An 18,724-nucleotide genomic window follows, 5' to 3' on the forward strand; every position below is an offset into this window, starting at 1 on the left:
GGGGAGCCCGGCGGGGCAGGCTGGGCTGCGGCTGCTGGGGCACCCCAGGCGCGGTACCGGCTCTGAGGGGGCGGCGCCCCCCGCGTGTTCCGACGGTGCCGCGCTCGGGCGCTGTTCTGCCCCGCGGAGGCCGTGGCAGCGCCGCGTTGCCCCGGCGACCGGCGAGGCGGTGCTGGGGCTGCCCCGGCCGGGGTCTGTGGCGCTCACCCCCGCGACGCCGGGGAGGGAGCCCAGGGGGCCGCGCCGCGGGACGGGGGCGGGGAGCGTCACTGCACCACAGCAACCGTCCCTCCTCCCGGGGCGGGGGGGAGAGGCGGCACCCGGGCGCCGCGGCGGGGCTGCTCCGCTACCGCGTCCTGCCGTGCCCTGCCGTGCCGTGCCCTGGCGGTGCGGAGCGAGCCCCGCAGTCCCGGGTGCTGCGCCGGGGGCTCCGCCGTGCCCGTCTGCCGGCCGGGGGCAGCGCGCTCCCTGGCCCCCGCAGCGGGCAGGTGCGGCCCGCGACCAGGGGAAACTTGGCTCGAAACTCCCGCCCGCCGAGGCACCAGCAGCTGCACCGGCGCTCCCGGGGCTGCGGGTGCCGGCCGCGCTCGCTGCCCACCCGGGCCGAGCGGAGAAAGTTTCCCTGCAGGAGGCTGGGCGGAGGCGGGCGGCGCGGCGGGCGCTGCCGCAGTGAGTGCGCCGAGCCCGGGCTGTGCCGGCGGCGGGAGCGCCCGGAGCGTTCGGTCCCGCCGCCCGCAGGGCGATGTGAGGCTCGGGGACAGCGTCGGCTGCCGAAGGCTGTAGGTGTTACATGCGTCCACTAACCTTCTCCAAAATGGATTTTAGTCAGAGCAATCTGTTCGGATACATAGAAGACCTGCAGGAACTAACTATTATAGAGAGGCCAGTACGCAGGAGCCTGAAGGTATATACACCTCAAAAAAGAAGGATGCTTTAAAATCCGTTTTAAATTGTGTCTGTTTTATTTATGCACAGCTAAGTGAGTAGACAGTCTATTTTTTTTTTTTTTTTTTACGACAGCAGGATACTTAAGCATTAAACAGACTTGAATACTACAAAGCAGGGACTTAATATTTCCAGTATAAGAATATTCAACTGGGAAAAAAATTGACTAACTTAGGTCTTTAGATTAATTTATATGTGATTTGCTTTTACTTTAGTAGTGATAATGCCTGGCATGGAACTGTACTGCTCCCACATTGCATCTTTTCCTGGTGAAAGATTTATTTGATTGAATTTGAAATGTTGGCTAGAGATTTCATGGATAAATTCAAGTAACTCATGAAACTGTCCCTGGATATGTGGGGAGGAAGGACTTGTTTTAAGAGGATCAAAACAGTGAAATAATAAGGCACTGGAAACTCATAATCTCTATTTCACACTTGACAGACTCCAGAAGAAATAGAAAGATTGACAGTTGATGAAGAACTCAGTGATATTGAAAGGGCTGTTTATCTACTCAGGTATTTCCTAAAATATTGCTCTGAAACATTGCTGACCATCATGTTTGCATACAACTTTTTTTTTTTTTTTTTTGTCTTTCAGTAGTTTTTTTTATCTTCCACTATGTTAAACATATAGGTAAGATAAAAATAGGTACTGTAATTTAAAAAAAGCCACCCTGGAATAGGGTGCCTGTGTACGCGTACAAACATTGCTGACTTTTTAATATGGCCTTCACCAGCACAGAGTTGTACTTAATCATCTTTTTCCCTGCAGTTGATTTTGCAAGATTCCGTGAATATTAAGGTTAAAAACAGCAATCACTCAGGAAGTTCATATTCCCTCAAAGTGAATATTCACTCGTGGGCAGTTACCACAGGCTGAAAGCAGAGCTGTTCTAACACCCTGTATATGTTTGGACTTTCAGAAGAGAAAACTTGAGAGATTAGTTTTATAGTCCTTAGGAATTACTGTAGAAGACACTGTGTTAATACTTCTCACTGTTCTGGTTTTTCATTTTACCTCCTTCTTCTTGTTGAAGGTATTGATTTGCAGCTACTTGAATAACTTAAATTTTGGTAGTTTAAAATACAGATCTTTCAATTACTGTGTAAGTCATCTTTGAAAGTACAAATGTTCTGAGGGATTTTGAGTTGAATATGCATTTTTAAACAATACCTAGTAATTGAAGAACCAGCTGCAGCTACCTCTCAGTTTGCTTATTCTGCTATAAGTGCTTTTCTGATCTATGCCTGTGCTCAGTGTTTAGAGTTTTGGGGTGCATGGCGTTATTTTTAGGTAAGCATTTTTGTCCAGTGATACTACTTTTGATATTGTGTTTTGTTTATATATATATATATTTTTTAATGCTGGAATTTACTAAATAGAGGATTTTAAAACTTGCTGTGCGTTTCTGTAATCAGAGCAGTCTGTTGACTCTGGGGAAATTCAGAGAAAACAGTTTGTATGTTTTGCATATCATTGAAAGTATGCATATCAATTTGGGGTTTTACCTCACAATAATCAGCATAGCTGACTTCTTTTTCTTTCCCCATGTGGCAGCAAATTTCTTTGCTCTTTTCCCAATTAAAGATCCTGTTTCCAGCAATCTGTGTTAACTAGCTCATTGCCTTGTTAAATGATGAATGTTCCACTTCATATCTTTCCTCTTGCCAGTTGCTATTCAATCTGGCCTTGACCTTCTCCTGACATCTTTATTTGCTTTCTCTCTACTTGAGCAGCTGTTCTGGGGACATAACATTCTTTTTCTTTTGATGAAGCTTTCATTTTTGCCTCTGCATTGTTCTCATTGCTGAAAGGTAGCTTCAACTCTGCTTGATAGGCATTTTGTAAGGCAATCAATTGTTTTCCAGGTATGTTAATACAATAATCGAGTGGAAGCTTTTGCTGTTCAGTAGTATATTGCCTTCCTGGTACTTAGTGGAGTACAAACAAACAGTTGAAAAGCTGCCTGTAACACAGTATCTTTTACATAATGTACAAAGGTATGTACTTTTGGTTTGTCAGGAATTTTTTAATCTATTGTAATAGCCTGTTGCTGTTTGACAGTAATGTCAGTCTGGTCTTTTTGTGCCTTATTTTCTCCAGCAGATGCATTATTTGCTGGCCTTCAGGTTGTCCCTTATGTGGGACGCTCCTTGATATTATCCAAAAAGCCACTGCCTTTTCCGAAAATCCAACTATAAAAATAGCCTTGATGAGATCGAAAGGAATTGTTAATGATGGCTGTGTTATAGCACATTTGAAAAGGATAATGTTATCTCCATATACATTAAAAATATTCAAGAACAATATTAGAAAGTAAATCTCTTACCTTTAAATATCTACAAATAATATCAAAATACTACTTCTGTCACAGTGTTATTTATATTGTCACTTACGGAAGCTTAATCTGCAAATTGAGTCAGAATCACAGAATATTCTGAATTGGAAGCGACCCACAAGAATCATCCAGTTGAGCTCTAATGTGAATGGCCCATACAGAGATCAAACCCACAACCTTGTTGTTATTAGCAGCGTGCTCTAACCGAGTTGAAGATGTTAAATTTACTGAGAATATCTTTAGTGTTGCTTGTACAGTGCATTAGAGCTAACTAAACTGAATGAAACCTTTGTATGCTACAGCAAACCTAGTGTTTACTAATGTTTTTCTGTTGAAGTTCAGGAAGAATCCACACACTTTAATGGCTTTCATTCTGAACGAAAAACCTCAACCACTTTCTTCTCTTAAAAGCTGCCCCCAGCTTCTCCTCCCCACCCCTGAAATTGAATACTCTGGTTTCCTTATATGCAGAGTTGTTCTGTGTTTACTAGGTACTTGTGTTTTCTAGAGTTCTGCTCCTGCAGTCTTTTACTATTTAAGTCTAAAAAATGGGTTGACATCTGAGTTAGAGTAGTTTTCTTTTTTTTCCTAGTGACTGATTCTTACTTTGCTGTGTATACGGGAAGGCAGAGATTTCCCAGCTGTCACTGTTTCATCAGTTCATTCTTCTTTTTTGACTTCTTGTATTCTTCACTTCTCATTTGCCAGTAATACTGTGGAGTTTGGAGCATGGTCTTTTGCTTCTTGATATTGCAAAGTTAATTGTTTTACTCATCTGGTATTTATTTGTAACCATCTAATGATTATTTTGTATTTCCACAGTGTCTTGTCTGTGTCTAGACATGATGTGTGGTCACAGATTTTATAAATTTCTGTTCATTGTCTTCTCTTAAATATGACATAATTATAACCTCTGAATGTTTTTAGCTCATGGTAAGTACCTGGACACAATAATCCTGTTTAAGATCTCACTTTCATAGGACATGATTTCATTTTGATTGTTTTTTATTGTTACCTATCACAGTTTGGTTTCACATTCTAAAGTGATAATAGTAATTTTGATAATCCTAACACGTTTCTCTCTCTCTCTTTAATAATTATTTGTAGCAGATGACTTTGCTTTCAGTCTTCCCTTTTCTGCTAGTACTGTTTTTCAGATCACTGTGCAATGAAGTAGATTGATAAGATGTTCTAGCTAAGGCTGATCGTTTTTAGTGACATTAATTTTCAGCTAAATCAACTCCTTGATTTGCTGCATCATGGGGATGTAGAAACAAGCGAAAGGAGAGGACGTAGTAGCTCTCCTGGTGGCTAAAGTCACTTTATTGTGACAGAGTGAACTTCTGCTTTAGATCACTGATGCCCGGAGAACTCAGTTTTAATTAGGTGACATTCTGCAGTTAGACTGAGCAAATCCTAATTAAATAAAAATGTGGTAACAAATTGGACTGTCATCTGTTTTAATCTCAATTAACCTTAATTCTTGTTGAGGAACTAGGCTTCCTTAGACCCAATTTTCAGGGATGTTTATGAACTTCCCATTGAAATCAAATGGATTTAGGTACCTAAAGAGGGAGAGGCATTGGAGTGTCTAATATCGATGTTTTAGATGTTCAGCCTGTGTGTTTGGTGGTTTCTGGAGGGTCTAACAGGAATCACCAAAGGGTTGTATTGTGCCGATGTTTTGCACACTGCTGGCCCAACAGAACAAGAAGGACAGCAGAATAACTGTGCACCTCAGCCATGTCAGTGTCAAGATTGATGGCTTATCATAAAACCATCAGCAGATTAAGACAGGATGCCAGACTACACTGAAACAATTGAATAGTTTGCATTCCACCTCAAGGCATCATGACCTCTATCAGGACAGTGGCAATAAGCAACTCAGGGACAGTAATTTTTATTCCTGCTGTGAACTTTTGGCTGTAGTCTTAATTTCCATGTTTTCTGATGTTTGATTCATGTTATTACTTATATTAATTTGTCTAACTGTAGCTCATTGTTTTGGGGCCAAAGTTATGTATTCTTTGCCTGATGCGAATCTGTTTTTGGATACAAGGATGCTTACTGGCATGTGCACTGCAGTGTGGCTTGTTTTCTGAGGGCTTTCCTGATAGATTTCCCTAGGGCTTTTACATTGTTGTGTTGTATTATTTTGTAGTCAGCTACTTTTTTTTTTTTTATTTGTGCCTGCTTAGTGTTAAAGCTTCTAGACCTTGACATGTCTGTCATACTCAAAATAACAGGGTGATAATGAATTATCAGGGTGGAAGATTGAATTATTCAGCCTTTTGGGAACATAGTGTACTTTGGGTTTGGAGAGATCCTATCTATTGGTGTAGAAAACAACACAGTGCCTCTCCAACATGGTTTTTGAAGACACAATAGATACTCTATCTAGACTGGAAAGTGTTCTATGCCTCTAAACTTAGCACAACTTAAAAAAAACCCCCAACAACAATAAAAAAGTTGTACTTTATTGTAGCCATGCTTGATTAGCTAGAGTATTCTCAAATTCCAAACATCATTTAATACATTATATGTAGTTAATTGTGAATGTCAAAACCACTACTATTTAAAAGTTTCAGATTTTTATTTTTTTGTCTAGTTTTTAGTCATCATGTTAGTTTTGGAAAATTTCTCTGAAGGTGAAGGCAACTACCCTTTGATTTTAAATGAAAGCTTTCATTTAAATGTAACTTTAGAAGCTGATTGTCTACACTGTGTAGGTTTTTTTGTATTATATAATCATGAAAAATTATACAGCTTCTGGTCCTGATGCAAACATGGTGTACTGGAAGATCCAGCTATAATGCTAAGCATATTGGAAAATAATTCTTCCATCTATACTGCCAAGCTGTAAATATTAATGTAAAAAGTATTTCTTCAGTCTTCTTTTCTTCATCTTTTATTTTGTAAATTGCAACCTAAATTTTATGAAAGTTTAATTCTGATTCACTTAGTTGGACAAATAAACTATTTGCTTGACATTGACAGTTATACAAGTAAGTTAATGTATATGAAATTGATTCTTTCACCCTAAAGTGAAAGGTGTACCCATAGACTCCTAAAGTGTTGTAAAGTCACATACTTTTATTTAAATTTAGATTTGTGCAAATACTTCTGTTAATCATATTTGCTGAGTTGAAACTGCAGCTGAGGAACCAGCTGTGAATATACAGAGCAGAGTTAAAATAGTGCTTTGAGAAGCCTCCAAAAAAAAAAAAAAAGAAGAGAGGAGAGAGAAAAATCTACATTTCAGTTTTCTTTCTCAGGCCCCAGTCAGTGCAGGAAGATGGCAATGCCACTCCTCTCCCTTTTCTAGTGATTGTGCTATGTTTGCACTTGTGCCTGCACAGCGCATTGGGGAATTTATCTGAGGCAAACCCTGAAAGTGATAGTTAGTTTTCAAACAGATTGATTGTGTGATCCAGGACTTTGTGCACTTCAAAAAAGACCAGTGCCAGCACAAAGGAATTGGATAGCATCATAGGAACAATGCTCATGAGTGGGTGAAATGTCTTTGAGACTTAGCACTTAATTTGGCTGGCTTATGGTATTTATGAAGCTACGGTTTCCTGGTGTCTAGTTTCACAGTCAAACTTAATGATGCTCTTCCTCTATTGGAGAGGATCTCTCTTCTCCTTTCCTTAGGTGACTGCATGTTCCTGATAAGTTTTGTGTACCGGCACTAGTGTTGTTGCAGCCACGGTCTCAGTCAGATTAGGGATTTGATGCTAATTCTAGCAGTTTCCAGATGCTTGCTTCCAACAAAATGTGGAACAAAATACAAGCAACTGCTCACGCTACCATAAGGGGGAGCATGAGCAGAGAAGTCACAGCTGATAGATGGCTCTCCCATCAATAGCAAACCAGATTTAGTTCTGATTACTCTAATTTTGAATGTATACTTTGAATTTGTGAAGTCAAGTACTGGTTGAAATGACCAGAGTATCAGCTGTAGTGTATTTAATGAGCTCTTTGACATTAAATGGACTTTAAGAATCATTAAAGTTGGACGAGACCTCCAAGATCATTGAGTCCAACCTTTAACTGAACACTACCATGTCAACTAAACCATAGCACTAAGTGCCGTGTCCATTTGTTTTTTAAACGCTTCCAGGGTTGGCAACTCCACCACTTCCCTGAGTAGCCTTAACCATCCTTTCAGTGAAGAAATTCTTTCTGATGTCCAACCTGAACCTCCCCTGGCACAGCTTGAGGCCTTTGCCTCTTGTCTTGTTGCTAGTTGCCTTGGAGAAGAGGCCAACCCCCACCTGGCTACAACCTCCTTTCAAGTAGTTGTAGAGAGTGATGAGGTTCCCCCTGAGCACCCTTTTCTCCAGGCTAAGCACCCCCAGTTCCTTCAGCTGCTTCTCACAAGACTTGTGCTCCACACCTTCACCAGCTCTGTTGCCCTTCTATGGACATGCTCCAGCACCTCAATGTCTTTCTTGTAGTGAGGGGCCCAGAACTGGACACAGGATTTGAGGTGTGGCCTCACCAGTGCTGAGTACATGGGGATGATCACTGCCCTGGTCCTGCTAGCTACACTTTGCTGATACAGGCCAGGATGCCATTGGCCTTCTTGGCCACTTGGGCATACTGCTGGCTCATGTTCAGCTGCTGTCCACGAGCACCCCCAGGTCCTTCTCCACCAAGCAGCTTTCCACCCACTTGACCCCAAGCCTGTAATGCTGCCCGGGGCTGTTGTGACCCCAGTGCAGGACCTGGCACTTCACTTTTTTGAACCTAATACAATTGGCCTCAGCCCATCAATCCAGTCTGTTTAGATGCCTCTGCAGAGCCTTCCTACTCTCCAGCAGATCAACACTCTCAACCAACCTGATGGTGTCTGCAAACTGACTGAGGGTGCACTTGATCCCATCATCTAGATCGTTGATAAAGATATTAAACAGGACTGTCTCTTGAGCCTGGGGAGCCCCACTTGTGACTGAATGTAGCACCACTGACCACCACTTTCTGGGCCTGGCCATCCAGCCAGTTTTAACCCGGCGAAGAGTGCACCTGTCCAAGCCATGAGCTGTCAACTTCTCTGGGAGAATGATGTGAGAAACAGTGTCAAAGGCTTTGTTGAAGTCCAGGTAGACAACACCCATAGCCTACAACACCACTAAGTGGTTCAGCTTGTTGTAAAAGAAGATTAGGTTCTGGAAGTCTGTGTGATAGCTTTGATATGTGAGTTCAGTAGCTCTTCCTTATGCAATGTCAAATTCTTCTCTGGAGATGTCAGTTGTGTTTCAGAGCATCTTTACACATGACATAATTAGGAGAAACTAGGTAACTGTTGGGATGTGTTTTTTGATATTAAACACAGTTGGAAAATCTGCGGGTTTTCTTAACTTCTAAAAATTGTACTGTTACCCTGGGAAAATCTTATCATCCTCTCCTAGAAATGTTCTACACAGGAATATCCAGCTAAATATTTCCCATGTTTCTTTCTTTCTACATGACTGATCCCATACAGAAATAGCATGTTGCTTAGCAGGAGACTGACTTTCTTCTGTTTTTGTTTAGATGAGCACTGGCATTTAATAAATAACAGCTGTATGGTTCATTTTGAGATGGCATATAATTAATGTATAAGTATAATAATTCTCCTTTATATCACCTTCCTTAGAAAGTTACAAGTGTCTATAAGAACATTTTGTACTTATAATGAGCTTTTATCCTCATGCTTGCTCAGTATTACTAATTTATGCTTTTATCCTTTGCCTGATTTGGCAAGAGATGATAGTATTGCACTAATTTATGTCAGGACCTGGAAATGCATCCAGTGGAAACTCCATGAAGGTGTAGCTGGGAAAATGTAATATTTTATGTTAGAATACATCAAAGGTACAGACTCCTCAAACAGTAGGTCAAGCTGTCCATTTATGGCAAGTCTGAGTACGCTTTCACACTGTGATGCCCTGTAAAATAATGACTGTTGTATGCAAGTGCTTGAAGCAGTCTAGCCTATTTTCACAGAATCACAGAATGGTTTGGGTTAGAAGGGATAAAAGATCATCTTATTTCAGACCCTCTGCCATGGGCAGGGACACCTTCCACTAGACCAGTTTGCTCAAGGCCTCATCCAGCCTGGCCGTGAACACTTCCAGGGATGGGGCATCCACAACTTCTCTGGGCACCCTGTTCCAGTGCCTGAGCACCCTCACAGTAAAGAATTTCTTCTTAATATCCAATCTAAACCTACTCTTTTTCATTTTGAAGTCATTTCCCCTTTTCCTATCACTACATGCTCTTGTAAAAAAGTCCCTCTTCAGCTTTCCTGTAGGACCTTGTTAGGTACTGGAAGGCTGCTATAAGCTATCCCTGGAGCCTTCTCTTCTCCAGGCTGAACAATCCTGCTTCTCTCAGCCTTTCGTCATAGCAGAGGTGTTCCATTCTTCAAATTGTCTTTGTGGCCCTCGTCTGTTCTTGCTCCAGCAGGTTAAATGTCCTTTCTCTGTGGAGGAACCCAGAGCTGGATGCAGTACTCCAGGTGAAGTCTTACTAGAGTGGAGTAGAGGAGCAGAGTCACCTCGACCTGCTGGCCACGCTGCTTTTGAATCAGCCCAGGTTATGGTTGACTTTCTGGGCTGTGAGTGCACATTGTTGTCCAGCCTCTCATCCACCAGCACCCCCAAGTCCTTCTCAGCAGGGCTGCTCTCAATCTGTTCATCCCCCAGCCTGGATTGATACCAGGAGTTGCCCTGGCCCAGGTGCAGCACTTTGCACTTGGTCTTGTTAAATCCTGTGAGGTTCCAGCAACACTCAGCTTGGTGTTGTCAGCAGATTTGCTCAGGGTGCCCTGGATCCCTTTGCCTGTGTCATTAATACGGATACTAAAAAAACCCTGGTACCCGTACTGGTCCCAGAGCTCTGGGGGACACCACTCATCACCTGAGCTAACCACCTCTGGATGCAACTATCCAAACAATTCTTTATGCACCAAATATGTTTTTCTTGCAAATTCATTCTGGTGTTTTGAGAACCATGTTGTAGGCATGGGAAGTCCTTCACATGTCATGGTGTGATGCTTCCATGGCCTTGCGCTCTGACTCCATTTGTTGCTGACAAAAAGGAGAAGCTGCAGTTAGTACTGGTCTGGCTATTCTTTCCCTAAAAGCAGTACAGTATCATGTCCCAAAAATCTGAATACTCTGAGACTCTTCAGAAGAATGATTCTGAGTGCTGATAAACCACATACTTTTGCATTCAGATCTATTTAAATGCTCTTCTGAATCTCCACAAGGCAGAGCAGATAATACTCCATTTTCACAGAATCATAGAATATGCTGAGTTTGAAGGGACCCACAAGGATCATCGAGTCCAACTCCTAACTCTGCACCCATTCCCAGGAGTTACACCATATGCCCAAGAGTATCATCCAAACGCTTCTTTAACTCTGTCAGGCTTGGTGTTGTGACCACTTTCCCTGGGGAGCCTGTTCCAGTGCCCAACCACCCTCTGGGTGAAGAACGTTTTTGTAATATACAACTTCACCCTCCTTTGGACGCTCTCTGATGTCTTAATATCTCTCTTACAGTGTGGTGCCCAAAACTGCACACAATATTCAAGGTGAGGCTGCCCCAGTGTAGAGCAGAGTGGGACAATTCCCTCCCTTGACCGGCTGGCGATGCTTTGGACAGGACATGGTTGCCCCCCAGGACATGGTTGGCCCTCCTGGCTGCCAAGGCACTGCTGACTCACATTCAGCTTGCCATCAAGCTGGACCTTCAGGTCCCTTTCCACGGCACTGCTTTCCAACATCTCGTTCCCCAGTCTCTCCATACATCTGGGGTTGCCCCATCTCAGGTGCAGAATCTGGCAGTTCCCCCTGTTGAACTTCAAATGTTTGATGATTGCCCAGTCCTGTAATTTGTCGAGGTCTCTCTCCAGGGCCTCCCTGCTTTCAAGGGAGTCAACAGCTCCTCTGAGTTTTGTGTCATCTGCAAACTTGCTTAGTGTCCCTTCCAGTCCTGCGTTAAAGTAATTTATGAAGATGTTGAAGAGCACGGGGCTTAAGATGGAGCCCTGCAGAACCCCACTAGTGACAGGTCACCAGTCTGATGTTTCCCCATTCACTATTACCCTCTGTGCTTGACCCATGAACCAATTGCTCACCCACCACATGATGTGTTTATCCAACCCTGTGCTGTATTGGATCATATTGCAGCACTTTGTAAACTTTATGTGAAGAGAAGATGCTTTACTGAGGTGAAATTCTGATTGTGATTTAAGGACTTCAGAATTTAGGACTGTAGGCTTGTATCTGTGCCTCAGAAGATATGCTATGACAAAATAATTTGGAATGAGACAAGAAATAGCTTTGTTGAGATTAAAATTAATCCTGTTCTCTGGGGTAAACTTGTAGAACTGTTCATTTAGCTATTTTTAGAGTTGACTTTAGTAATATTAGTATTTCTGTCCTTTTTTTACCAGCTGGTACTCTAAATGCCAACACTGAGTTACCCTGGAATTTGTCAAACCTTGGAACCCAAAGCTTATTGTCACAGGAAAAAAAATAGGATTATTTAATCACTTAAACAGAAATTTTTATGCTGGGGAAAGAGATTGGAAATGTAGACAGTTCTAGAGACTAAGCAACTCAAGGAGGTCTTTATTATTCATTGATAAATTCTCCAACTTTGTTAGGGGCACCTTATTTAGTCTTTTAGGGGCAGTTTTTCTATAAGAGAGGTTCTCTTTGGCTCTTGAAGACAAACTGAAAAGGAATTTGAAGTTTCTGTAGTAAGGATTTCTATTGATATAATCTGGCAAAACCTGTATTACAGCTAAGAACCAACTGTTTAAATTCTGCACAATTATAGGACTCTGTACTTGAAAAAGAAGGTTGCTTCAGATTCCAAAACTGAGACCAGAAGTCAAAGGCAGTTATGTCCTCAGGGAAAGAATTTTAAAGGTAGACCAGTGAAACATAAGTGCAGTGACAGGAATTGTATGTAATTGAGTTGTTCTTGAAACCCACCCTTTGAGAATGAACATGTCACTGGCATTCTTACATCTTGATTCTCCTCCTTCCCCCGATGTATACGGGCCTTTCCAGTCTGAAGAGTAACAGTATCCTTTGCAGACTTTGAAAAAAAGGGTTCTCTAACTCTTGTACCTCAGTCTCTTAAAATTAGTTTTACATGGCTATCGCATTCACTGCAGTTTTTGAAGTTTCTCCTCTCTGTGTGAATAGCCTTGCTGCTCTCATGGAGATACTTTTTGACAAGATGGAATCTTTCCCATTGAATGCTAATTCCCTATAGCCTATCAGATGAACACCCCTATATATGGAAGAAAAATGTCTTTCTGCTTTATAAGTAGTAATTAAACAAAATGAGGTAAGAGACAAAGACCCACTTGGAAACTTCTGGTAGATTTCCTGGCTGCATCTGTCTGAGACATGGTTTATTGCCTCTGCCTGATACTTTTACAAAAGTAGGAAAACGTACCATGTGTTTCATACACATGTGATTATTCGAATGGACTCTTGATGATGCAGGTATTCTTATTTAAATTCTTCAATTTAACTTCTTTTGCATTCAAATAAATGTTTCTCTTTGCAAAACATTACCCTACAAGGGGTTAATGTTCAGGAATAAAAATACCAGGCTCTGGATATATGTCTCCGTATCTTGGTAGCAGTTGTTTTAGCAGCAGTTTTCTTTAGTCCATGTTACGTGACTGTGGGTTCTGAGAATTTGTACGACTCTCATGTACAGATTAGCTGAGTCATTCCTTGTCGGTTGTATCAATTCAGAGCAGGACCAAGGGGAATTACTATACCTTATTGAACTCATTAACTATGGTTGGAAATGTCTTGCCCATCTACCCCTTACATACTAATGGGATTTAGGTAACTACCCTTTTCTAACAGACTGCGGATAGACAGTACTTCTTAGTCATTGCTTAATTCCAAAATTACAATCACTTTGTTTACAGGAATGTGCTACAGTGTGATTTTAGCCCCAGTGTTTCTCTGTAATGCCTACTTTTGTGTTCTTCCACTGTTCTTAAATTTACTGTAGCATAAGAAAGATTCAGGCAGTGTGTAAGCAGGGGTAGATGAACTGGCGTGAATGGAATTGCATCATTTTGAGTGTGTATGAATCCAAGTCGAGTATAGGAACTAGGAGTTTGTTTTATTGACTTAATCTACTTCAAACAGCCAGGAAGGTGTTTGTAGGACTTCAAACATTTTTTTTTAAACTTACATTTTTTGTAAGATTATATAAATAGAGATGACCAGAATAAGTCAGAAAAATGTATAGTGATGAAGAAAGTCTGAAGTCTCAAAGAGCATAGTCTTCCATGCTTTCTAATGGGCACAAAACTTAATTTATGCATTCTTCTTGTCCTTATCTGTTTTTCAATAATCATCCTGTTTAAGAGAATACTTCTGGCTTTGCAAATAGATCAATACAGATAGTTTTTCCTAAGGCATTTTTCTCATAGGTTTTTAAAATTAAATCTTCTATTTGATTTTTTTTCTTTCCTCAGTGTATCTTAAATCAGAATGATAATTGGTTTTTATTTCTTTAAAATGGCAATGCTCTGTAACTTTGAATAAAATTACAGGAGTTCCCACAGGGTTTTCTGTGACAGTCCGGGAGCGTGAGGAATGGTATAAATGGAAGATCTTGAAGACCTTGTTTTTTTGGCTTATGAGAGTAGCTTTTTGTCCAAATTGTCAATTATGGTTCTAGTAAGAAGTCCGCATTTCTTGAAGTAAAAACAGTGAATTAATTTGGGTAACTATCAATTAGCTTCTCCCCCTCTCCCCCACCTCCACCCCTGTAACTATTGTTGAACAAAGAACATTAAGCAGTGGAGCCACCAGTTTATGCTATGATTAAATAAAAGTTATTCAAAGCTGCTTGTGTAACTCCAAAACATTTCTCTTTAACAGGGAGAGCAGGAAAGTTGGATTCAAGGTGGATCAAAGCATTTGATGATGCAACTGATATTAACAGAGCTGCACAGCAACAGCAATGTTGCACTCAATAATACCATTCCATTTTGCTTGCTGTGGTTTATATTTACAAAATGGGATAGTTTACTATTCGTCTGTGCTGCATGAGAAGTGCAGCTGACCAGCTTGTGGTCTGACTTTCCAAAGTAGTATATATTCTTCTTTTCTTTTCTTTTCTCCTCCCTAGTGAAATTGCTTAGTAACTCCTGTTACCAAGAGTATATTGAAAAGGCTGGACTAGGGACAGGAAGAAAATGCTTTAAACATGATAACTGTGTTTATGTTGTAAATGGAAATTGATTGTATTGTCTCTGACAGAATAAACATATGTAAAAGAGAAATGTGAAAGGTGTCTGCTTTAATATGCTTATTTACATGGTAATATTATTTACATTGTTGGGCAGGCTTGGAGATAAAAATGCTGTCTTTAAAGGGAGAAACAGAAAAGATGCCATTTTCACTGCTGAAATTGTAACTGAGCTTTTTGAGGGGGAGGATTTATGTCCATATTAAATAGCAAAACATGAGTCACTGCCTCATTGCTGCTTGCACCAAAATTCTTCTGTTATAAACAGTTAATCTCTTTTATGTAATTTCATTTCAAAGCTCAGAATTAGGATACCTATTTCTCTGCCATTTTGGGAGCTAGAAGTTAGATTATAGTCTTCAGGGTGAGATTCAAGTTTATTTTTGGTTTTCACAGCTGCATCAAGTGCTACCCATTAAATCAATGGAGAAAAGAATGACCATTTAAAATGAACATGCTTCTTTACTACAGGTTTTAACCCAAGAGTATGTCTATTTCCTTTTATTTTTATCACCATGTGGTTACTTGTAACTTCTTTTGAACCTTACATGCTTCTTGTATTATACACAAAGAAAATACTTGTGCCATGAGTTTGTAATTATTAGGTGCCTACTTACATGGAAAAATCAACTCTAAGGACAGATAAATACACTTGTGCTTTAATCACTTAAACATCCCACCTATTGAAAATTATTTGTTAGGGAGTATATAGACCAATAAAATTAATATCCAGATCTTCCTATCTTACATAATTAGTGCCAATTACGAAGGTATTCATAAATACTTTTCAAGTGCCTCATCTTACTTCCTGATTAAATGAAGAAAGTGTTTTTGGTCTTTTTAAATGAACAATTGGAACGTGGCGGCTTTTGGATCTATTGTGTGTAATGCCCCACACCTGTAAGACCCATGAGTTGAAAAAGATTCGAAGTAGATTTTAGTACCTTACTAGGTCATTTGAGATGTTCATGACTCACTTTACCTGCTTTTTGGTGAAGGATGCAAGTATTAGGGTTTATTTTTTTGATTCTTTTGCTCCCACTTTTTAAGTCCACCATACAAAAGGCTGATATTTCCCCAAATGCAATTTCTTCCCTTCCATCTTATTTTCCTTTTCTTTGCCCTCATCCCTATGACTGAGGGTTTGCCTTAAGTTCATCATCTTCAGGGCACTACACACTGGATACCAGTTGAGATGGTTTGTATGACATCTGTGAAGACTGTGTTGGTTTATGGTACTTGTATAGAACTTTGGAGTTCTTTATGCACTAGAATAACATTGGTATCTTGAGCCCTGCATGCTGTGTTTAAGGTGAATTCTGCCAGTAGATATCCATTTGCATGAATGCCTCATCCGATACCTAATAAAAGTATTGTTCATGAAAATAATATGTTGTGTTAATATTCCGCCGTGGGTTTATACTAAAAATTTATTGTCTCACACCTTTCAGTTAATGATATTCTTCTTCAGTTACAAACCATAGGGAGTAGGAGGGGGAAATGGTGTGCAAATGGTATTGCATCAATTGTTGCCTTTTTCCATGTAACTTTTTCTTCCCCAGAATGATATTGATACTAACATAGTAAATAGATAAGCCAGATATTCTGGTGGTTAACACTGAGTATATACTATGAAGGATCTATGCATGAGCACATTTGACATGCATTCAAAGGAAAGAGATATTCTTTTCTTCCAGAGATGATTCGGTACTAATTTTAGTAAACGTGGGTGGAATTACTGGTAAATGCTTTTATTTATTCTTTCCACTGCAGAACGTCAAACTCTTTTTAGGATAATTGTACCATTAGAAGTAAGTTAAAATATGAGTATGCGAGGAAAAAATAGTCTAACAAAAGACTATTTAAGATTATTGTAGTGATTTTGAAGGTAGGGAATGTTATTATAATTACTTAAACATAATTGAGTAGTGTCATGGTTTAACCTCAACAAGCAACTAAGCCCTATGCAGCAGCTTGTTCATTCCCCTACCAGTGGGTTCTGGGAGAGAATAGGAAGGGTAAAGGCAGAAAACTTGTGGGCTGAGATAAAGACAGTTTAATAGGGAAAGCAAAAACTGCAGACACAAGCAAAGAAAAACAGGGAATTCATTCAGGGCTTCTCATGGGCAGGCAGGTATTCAGACGTTTCCAGAACACGGCCCCATCATGCGTAATGGGTGCTTGGCAAGACAAATGCCATCACTCCAAATGTGCCCTCCTTCCTTCTTTCTGCTCCCAGTGAACATGATATTATATGGTATGGAATGTCCCTTTGGTCAGTTTTGGTCAGCTGTCCTGGCTGTGTCTCCTCCCAACCTCCCATGCAGCCCCAAGTGCCTCGCCCGTGTGGCAGTGCAAAAAGCAGAAAAAGCCTTGGCTCTGTGCAAGCCCTGCTCAGCAATAACAAAAACATATCTGTGTTATCAACACTGTATTCAGCACAAATCCAAGGCACAGTCCCATACTAGTCACTGAAGAAAATTAATTCTAACCAGCCAAAACGAGCACAGGTAGTCAGGAGGATTCTGATGGTTTGCTCAGAATGATTTTAACAGGAATGCAAATACAGATTAGTTATCTGTATATGTAACGCTCATTTTTATCTACTGTTTGAAATTATTCTACCAGAGAGATGGAAATTTGAAAGACTTGTATCATCATTTCAATTTGTTTATTATGTTAATTGTATTATCTGTTTTGATTGTCTGTCCACTCCAAGCTATATGGAACAACTCATGTATTTTTGAGAAACATGACTCTGACTCTTTCTTTTTATTTTAATTAAGTAGCTGAGTTTCATCCTGATTCCCAAAGTGAACGTGAATCAAATAAAGCCCTTTTTTGTTTGACAGAACATGAATCAGCAACAGCTTGAAATTGAAGCAATTTTTTAGTTACATGTTTACCTCAGAAAGCTGCCTTTGATTGATGGTTACTTCCAATGGATGAGAAAGCAGCGCTAGAGTTACCTTTTTGACATTGTAATGCTGATGCATGTAACTGCATCAGTCTGAAGTAGATGTACAATACTGCTTGAAAATATGAATCAAGAGCTTTAAACCCTTGGGTTCAGTCCTTTACCCTTTTTATATTTATTTTCCATGTGACTTTTCATTTATTCACTGTACTCATACACTGTGCTTTCATTCTGTACTCAGAGTTATGTCTGTATGGGTCTTTTACATTTGCATTTTCTTTTGATCCAGAGTGTGTGATTTTGAAAAGGGCTGGTCTACTCGTTTATGAAGTATGTTTTATTTACCATTTGTCTGTGTTTTACTGTTTGATGCAGCAAATAAGTTTTTTTTGTTATGAAATTTATAACCCTATTTTTAACGTTTGAATTTTTTGAAAGACAGGTAAAAAATTCTACTTGTACTTTAATTCTTAGAAAGTTATGATTATTTCAGGCTTTTACTGTGGTGTTACATTTTCAAATTAATTTTATTCTATCTTGTTTTCAACAGAGTTACAGAAGCCTAAAAATAAAGTTTCTTCTCTTTATTTGCTCTGGCTAGACAGGTAACAAAGAAAGAGAGGGAAGGAGGGAAGAGTTAAAAGATGGCTGCCTGATGCTTCTTTGGCCCCATCACAGTCTTGGACTTAGGCGGGTTTATATCCCTAATCTAGAATTTCTGTAAATTTCATACATGTAAAGTCTTGTATACATAAATGTTGTAGTGTATTAGTACATACAGAAAAAGGCCACTGGCTTCTAGGAAAATTTAAATTAGTTTTTAGGTTGATACCAGTGGTGCCCAGCTAACTGTGATCTTCAAAAGGTTTTCTGACAAGAAAGTGCAGCATTTACAGTTTAGGAGCCCCACTATTGTATTTTAATACATAACATTAGTTATATAAAACAATATGATACATAGATCTATGTGTGTGTGTGTGTAAATGAATAATGTTTTTTAAATTCTTGCACTAGCTTTTTTTTTTTTTTAGCATTTACTGTACAATGCCAGAACTATAAGCAATTTGCTACACGTGATACCTGATTTTAAAAATATGTCCCAAATATTGTGTGTTTGCAGTGTCAAGTACTAGGGCAAGTTTTCAGATAAAAGATCATTTTGATTCTGGATACTTTTTGTTTGAATTAGCAACATGGTGGAGGATAATCATACTGTACAAACAATTT

General features: G+C 40.0%; 1 protein-coding gene across 3 annotated transcripts in view; it reads left to right on the top strand.

Annotated features, from left to right (window-relative positions):
- The first annotated feature begins 324 nt into the window (after nucleotides 1–324).
- PPP4R4 (protein phosphatase 4 regulatory subunit 4) overlaps nucleotides 325–18,724 on the top strand; it is a 68,663-nt gene continuing 50,263 nt past the window's right edge. For 2 of the 3 annotated variants that reach the window (XM_027729400.2, XM_039382674.1), the window contains exons 1-2: nucleotides 336–904; nucleotides 1,390–1,463. In XM_027729400.2, the coding sequence (XP_027585201.2) occupies nucleotides 791–904; nucleotides 1,390–1,463 (188 nt within the window). In that variant the 5' untranslated portion in view covers nucleotides 336–790. Of the gene's footprint in view, nucleotides 905–1,389; nucleotides 1,464–18,724 lie in introns of all 3 variants that reach the window. The other variant, XM_027729406.2, reaches the window with a different exon arrangement.

This window comes from Pipra filicauda, unplaced genomic scaffold (assembly GCF_003945595.2).
Source record: "Pipra filicauda isolate LSUMZ 115617 unplaced genomic scaffold, ASM394559v2 scaffold27_size4233163_pilon, whole genome shotgun sequence".
Taxonomy (NCBI): Eukaryota; Metazoa; Chordata; class Aves; order Passeriformes; family Pipridae; genus Pipra; species Pipra filicauda.